We start from the raw sequence: 7,237 nt of genomic DNA on the forward strand, positions 1-7,237 counted from the left end.
TTCAAAAGTTATTGAAAAATCCTAATGAAGTGACGAATTTTTACGCATAATCAATTTTTTGATTTTGCGGTAACTCAAAAATGAATCATTGTAAATACTTGAAATTTTCACCAAATGTTTATATTAGCGTTATATTTTCAAACTATTTAGCTTTTTGTTGACAATTAATTTTTTATGGCCAATTATGACAACAAATTAAGTTTGCACTTATGCCCGTGTGAAGGGGTGGCATGGCCAGGGCTCACAATTGATATCAACAGTGGCGTATATAAAATTTAGTTTTAGTGGTAGGGGAGGTTTAAAAAAATATTTTTTTTAAAATACCAATTAATTATATTATCAAAATCAATGCCCGTACCAACCATACGTTTTGGGGAAGTGTTTGAACCCCTACCCCCGCTATATACGCCAATAGATATCAAACAATAGTGGGCTCCTAGTACAGTTTTTTTTTTATTAACTCAGCAATTTTTGAATATAATAATAATAGTATATTTCGTATATCAAAAGAAACATGTACAATTATTTATACAAATGAAATTTTTATTTTTGCATTTAAAAAAGTAAGAAATAAATTTATAAATATAATTTTTTTTGGTTTGAAATATTTTTATTTGTGGGTCACCAATATTTTAAATATGGTTATGGTCGATAGGCCCTAAAATTGTTTGGCCCCGGGCCCAACATCATTTTAATCCGGGCTTGTAATTGCAACGGTAATTAAATTAATAAAATTATTGTCGTCTGACATTTCGGGTGGAGGGGGGCATGCAGGACATACACTCACACATATGAGTTATTATTTTTTCCCGAATATTTATTGTATTTAAAAATAACGTTAAAACCATAACATGTTTATGTCCTTACGAATAATATTTTTAATTACTACAAAATAATTAATTAATTAATTTTTATAATTTTAATATGTATGTCCGTCAAAATTAGAAACTAAAATGTCTATAAAAAAATAGTGCATATTTATTTTTTAGATGTATTTGTCTTACATTATCTTATAGGATTTTTATCTTCATATAAGAAATTTTTGTTTTTTGTTCTTAGTATTAATTAAAACATTTCAAGAGGTTCAATTAAGTTAGTTGTACCTATAAATTAAGGAGATTTATATAATAAACCTATAATAACAAATTACTCATTATTTTTGTTAGTAATTTACTTCATGGAATTTCATTCTTTTAAGACCACAGTATTAGTGCTTTTTATCTTATATACATTATATTTTATTAACAAGGTTATATACTTATACCATCAGCTTTATTAAACAAAGATTAAGAATATAATACTTGATATTCATATACTTTTAAATTAAACTCTTTCTTCTGTCACCTTTCACCAATTAAAATAATATTTATCCAATCGATTAATAATAGAATTAGTAAGACTAATAAATCGTTGATATGAGTACCATGAATATTGTTTTGGAAAAAAAAATATTTCACCAACACCAATAACTAGTTGAACTGGGCATGTTTACTTAACATTATATTTTGGTAGATCACATACCCACTTTAAGAGTCTATTATTCTTAAACATTTTTTTCTCTAGAGTTCGTAAGAGTTTATTTTATTCAAGCATTGTATTTTGGCAAAAAGGCAATAGGTGAAGTTGTATTAGAAGTCACCGTTAAGTTATTTGTATTTATAACCTATCAATTATTTTACAAATACACGACGAATGTCATAACATTCATAACAACGAAAAATAAATTATTAATAATATTATATTTGTACCTAATGTACCTATATATATGTATAATAAAAATAATGATTTTTGTTATTAAAATATATTTATTCTCTTCTCCTCACAAAATACATGCAAATTAAGAGAATAAATCATAAAGGTAAATCAAATACTAAAAATTTAATTATATAAATGCCGTTATAAAAAAAAAAATAATATATACGATTGTTATGCAATTTTTAAGTTATATAAATATTATGTATAATTCACTTATTGAGACGGTAAAATATATAAAAAGTGATCTTCTGTAAAGGTGGGTACATTTTTAGTTGTAGTATCTGGAGTGGTTTTAGTTGTTGGACAACTTGTTATAACTGTGCAGTCATCCTTTTATTAGACCTAAAAATATTACAAAATAAAATTAATTTGTATACAATTAAAATTAATATATATTCTATGTATTTTCTAAATTATATTGCCATTATAGCAACACAATAATATTCTGATCATAACGCTATTTTAAAGCCCAACACAAACTATTTGTTTAATGTTATAATTTTATTATTAAAAAAAACCCGAGGAACTTTCACTATTATGTATAAAGTGTCAAATATACTTTGTTATTGAGTAACCACTGTAATGGATGTTTTAAATTTTGAATAATTAATAACAAGTACCTTAAGTGAACGAATCGTTATTAGTTTATTACCTATATGAATATCTAATGTCATCTACATTTGAACTTTGGTCACCCATAAAAAATAAATATGGCTTCACACTAAACCTTAAACATTGAACAACTGGTAAGGTACTTACTTTGGGTTGTTCTTTTTTGGGGGGGGATTCTATTAATGATTTTCCCAACAGGTATAAATACAATGAACCATTGGGCCATGTTCGTCGACCTTCAGGGACGTATGATAAGTTATCCTGTCCCATGGTTTTCGAAAGGCTATCGCACTGGCTTTCATGCATCATCCCTACTCTTGGTGCGCTGATCGCCATTCTTATTATCTTCACTCCCTCAGAAGTAGCATTATGCACATCGTAAACCTGTGGACCAAAAGGTATAAAGAGAAAAAAAAATCAATTAACTGTAACTTATATAAATAGTACAAATACACTGAAACGCCCCCTCCCATTTTACAACCGTCAATGATATTCTTTTTCACACCTATAAATTCAACTATAATATTAATGCTAATAACGTGTTAAATTTTAGTTTAAAGAAAACGATAACAATGATACTATGCTCGTACTTAAAAATTTAAATGATTTTTTCATTCTATATATTTTTTTTAAAGGTTCTTGAATAGTTTTTGATTGGTATCTGTTAACAATTAAACGTTATGTTAAACATATATAATTATATTTATTTATTGTAGAAATACCTATGTATTGTTATTATTGGGATAATCTAACCGTCAAATAACTTTGGTTAATAATTAATATATTGGCACAACACGGGGACCTCATTAATTTGACTGTATACATTTTTAAGCTGAGTATCTATTTCTACTATTTTAGTATATGCAATATGCCTATGTCTATTAGACCTATTGTTTGTTTATAATTATTTTTTAATTTTTTACATGCTGAAAATACATTTTTTTATAATAATCTAAGTTACCAATAACAAATATTGTATCAACAATCATTCGTCTGAAAACACAAAACCTATATTGTATGTAGTATGTATTATAATGATCATCAATCGTGTGCTTCCCCTCTCCATAAATAAAATAGGTAGTTGTACGAATTTGTCTATTATAATAATATGTTATATTAAATAATATGTAAATATTCTATACTCACGGCACATCTGAAGAATAATGTTGATTTGATTTCCGTATTATTTTTCATGGATGGCCTACGTTCTAACAGCGTTATATAATGCCAGCCTCGAATATACTCGTTAGTACGGTGCGGATAGTATTTTGGAATACACTTAAAAACGAAGTGATCCATAGCTGATAGAGCATAACAACAGAACAAATACACGAGTATGATAAGTATATTTGTTTTTATTTCTAAATTAAAATAATGTATCTTAAATGTAAGTTGGTATTTAATTAATTATTGTCATATATGTTCTTATGTATTAAATATTATGTGAAATATTCATAGTTCATACATTATTTATAACTTTGTTTAGTGTTTACATTGTACTCTTTAGCACTCTTTATCCCCTCTAAAAATCAAAGGTATATATGTTATATTTGTGTAAGAAAGGGGCGGTGAAGGCGAAGCCCCTGCAGGTCACTTTATATTGGATTATTATAGTCCTCCTAAAAATGCAATCAAATGTCCACCTATACTTCTTACATAATTGTATACATACTAGGGTAGTAACTTGAAGTTACTATCACGGTTATCTATACTCTAAGCATAAATAATACGGTTTTTTGAGAGTTAACAATGACTAAATAGTAAATAATACATAAATAATTTTGTAGAGGGATACCAAATATTACCTATATTAGCATTGAATATAATATATTGTATAATCAATGCTATTAGCTACTATATGATGATTTATTTTGAGGGGAATTTTACCTCAATTTATGTCCTATTTATGCCAAATATGAGTATAAAGGTATTTACAAAAAATAAAACAAAACATACCCGGCCCGGCCTTCCTAAGCGGCCCGCTAATGACAATGGGGGGGGGGGGACAAATGCCCACCTCATTACCACCCAAATGACACCATTGCACTGATAATGTGATATATGTAATTAAAGAGGTTATTAAATATTTTATATTATAAATGTACAGTAGTGTTATCTGTAGCCCTTATAGGTATTCTAATGTGCATACAGTTATTAAGAGTTTCTACACTTATTGCACACCCGATACCAATACCGATAACCTATTATATTATGTTACTGTGAATGTCATCGTATACCAAAGTCAGTGTTGACAATGATAAAATTTGTATTGATTCATTAGTAAATGTCTACATTTTTTTTTTTAATTTTTCAACATTCGCCAATTTAGGTGACTGTCGGCATTTATCAACTGTGGACATTCACAGTAATTAGTAACATATTCTACAAGAAATACACCTAGCTCAATACGCTGACCCGCACTAAACGTAACCTTTCACGTATTGTGATTTGTGACAATAATAATGATTTGTTATACGTACAAGTCAGGTCATCGCAATGTCCGTGTACACTTGTTTCCACGGGACGTTCAAGCCACATACTCAACAATGGAGTTTTACTCAATACCGTATCTTTATCTAAGTAAGCACAACCGTACATTCGTGACTTTGTTTGTATCGTGGCAACCTCAAAGTATTCTCCTAGTCCAAGTGGAGGACATGATGGTTGCTGGGCATAACCTGTGATATCTAGACACAAAATATAAATAATAAATTAAAACATATGCGTATTTTATTGTTTTCATAGTTTTGTTTATGTTTATTTCACATGCAAATATAGCTGTTTAGAGGAGATGTCATCACCAATATTATCACAATGGTCAAAAAATAGGTTATAGTCAATAAATGTTTATAATGTTTGTGTAGGTATTTTGCCAGCGATTATTTTAAGAAATTGCATATTTTTCTAGGTTTATTATATAATATTATATATGATAAATCTATATATTTAGAGGAAAAAACTATTAATGAACGTCTTATTATGAACGTAAAACATAGACAATTTACGTTTGGCATAATCAATTTTATGCTATTAGCATTAATATTAATGTTAAAGTCGATTAATCTATTATCTAGAACATGGATCACCGACTAATATTTTTGAAGGGCCCTCACAATTGTAAGACATATTTACATTATTTAAAAACCAATAATATTTAACAAAATTAATAATTTACAATAATACCACATATAATGCTGTCGTAATATGTGTTATTTATTCTTTGTCTGCGGGCCGGATAAAATGGGTTCACGGGCCGCCATTTGATGACGTATGATCTAGAATTCTAGAACATATATGTTTTTATTGATATTTTAATTTTTAAGTGAGTTATGGTTATGTAAAGTATTTTAACTTTCAAATGCTCATAACAGTCTTCAATAAAATCCTATGAGATTTTGAGCTTATATAATAAGAATTCACTTTTACTACTAATTTTAAATTAACCTATATTTGTATATGTATATGTATATTCTTGTACAGTTTTTTTAAAATATTTTTAAACATTGATCCTATTAAAATTTTGGATGGATCTCTGGAAGCAGTTATATATAAATGAGCTTAATCAATATCAATTAAAATAATATACATATACAGTAATCATATCTGATACCTACATAAATATATAGACAGATAGGTAACTATGAAATACAAGTTAATACAAATTATGATAATATAATTTACTAAATAGATGACTGTCATCAAGATTGTTGCCACGAGACATATATAGTTACTGTAATACAGCAGATGATACTCAGATATTCTGTACACACATTTCACATAAATTATATAAAACACGTATTTATCAGATATTTAAATCCATAAAACAATAATTAAATATCTGTATATTATTTCATTATAATAATAATTATTATTATTATCATAAATTAGTGGAGTAAAATTGTAAAGTAATAATTAAATAATTAATAACTATTAATTATAATGACCACAGAATGTAAATTAAGTTTAAAGCAAATAAAAATATATTAAAAAAGAATATTAATAAAAATAAAATAATAACAATTTACAAATCGAAATTGTAAATGAGAACAAATATAAAATAATATTTATAATAAATTAACGTATACTCATTAGTCATTACTCACTTTGTTTTGTCTCGGCTGCCACCCAGGAGGATGTGATAAAAAGTAAAACGTAGAATGTTCTTGATATTGACTCCATCATTTGTTGAAAACCACCGCGATTAAGTCTGTAACGGGCGTAAAAAACGTTTAAAGATTACAGTTGGACATAAACCAAAGAGTGAACTAAAAAACTGACGGTAACACACTGATTCTGAACCGCACTCTACATACTTTTCTATAAGCTACTACGGCGGCGGTCGTGCAGGTGGTGGTCCCTACCACCGATCACGCGTCAGGGTCATCGTCATAATACATAATATTATAGGAATGCGGCACGCTATACGTTGAACAGTTGTCTTGTGTATAGCTGAAACGACGTGTGCGGTCGATCAAACCAAATATTATACACAGCACGTTGTTTAGTACAACTATACGAGTATACGACATGTATATAGAAATACTGGTACCGCGACTAAGACTTATTTATCGACGGGGGAGCAGGCATATTGTATACGTTGTCGTATTACCACTTGCCAGGCAGTCATTCGACAAGGGCGTTCACAAATATGCTGGTACACTGTACTAACTATATTTCGTGCCGTTTCCTTTGTCCGACGAGTAACCGTGTGAACCACGTTTTATTTAACATGTATATACGCACGCACCTGGCGTTATTGTTACTCATATTCGTTCAGCCCTCCGCGCTCGTAAAATGACCGCGAATAAGCAGAAATTGTTTTTACAAGATAATAATTAGTTTGTGTTATAGATGCAGGTGTCATGGTCTT

General features: G+C 28.5%; 1 protein-coding gene across 1 annotated transcript; it reads right to left on the reverse strand.

The window, feature by feature from the left end:
* Nucleotides 1–1,907: 1,907 nt before the first annotated feature.
* On the reverse strand, nt 1,908–6,627 carry LOC113559952. Its single transcript, XM_026965748.1, has 5 exons — nt 6,471–6,627; nt 4,848–5,054; nt 3,514–3,668; nt 2,515–2,751; nt 1,908–2,097 (listed from the first exon to the last, which is right to left on the reverse strand). The coding sequence occupies exons 1-5, from the start codon at nt 6,547–6,549 to the stop codon at nt 2,092–2,094; spliced, it is 684 nt and encodes a 227-aa protein (XP_026821549.1). The 5' UTR covers nt 6,550–6,627; the 3' UTR covers nt 1,908–2,091.
* Nucleotides 6,628–7,237: the final 610 nt, after the last annotated feature.

The sequence above is a fragment of the Rhopalosiphum maidis genome, chromosome 3 (genome assembly GCF_003676215.2).
Source record: "Rhopalosiphum maidis isolate BTI-1 chromosome 3, ASM367621v3, whole genome shotgun sequence".
Taxonomy (NCBI): Eukaryota; Metazoa; Arthropoda; class Insecta; order Hemiptera; family Aphididae; genus Rhopalosiphum; species Rhopalosiphum maidis.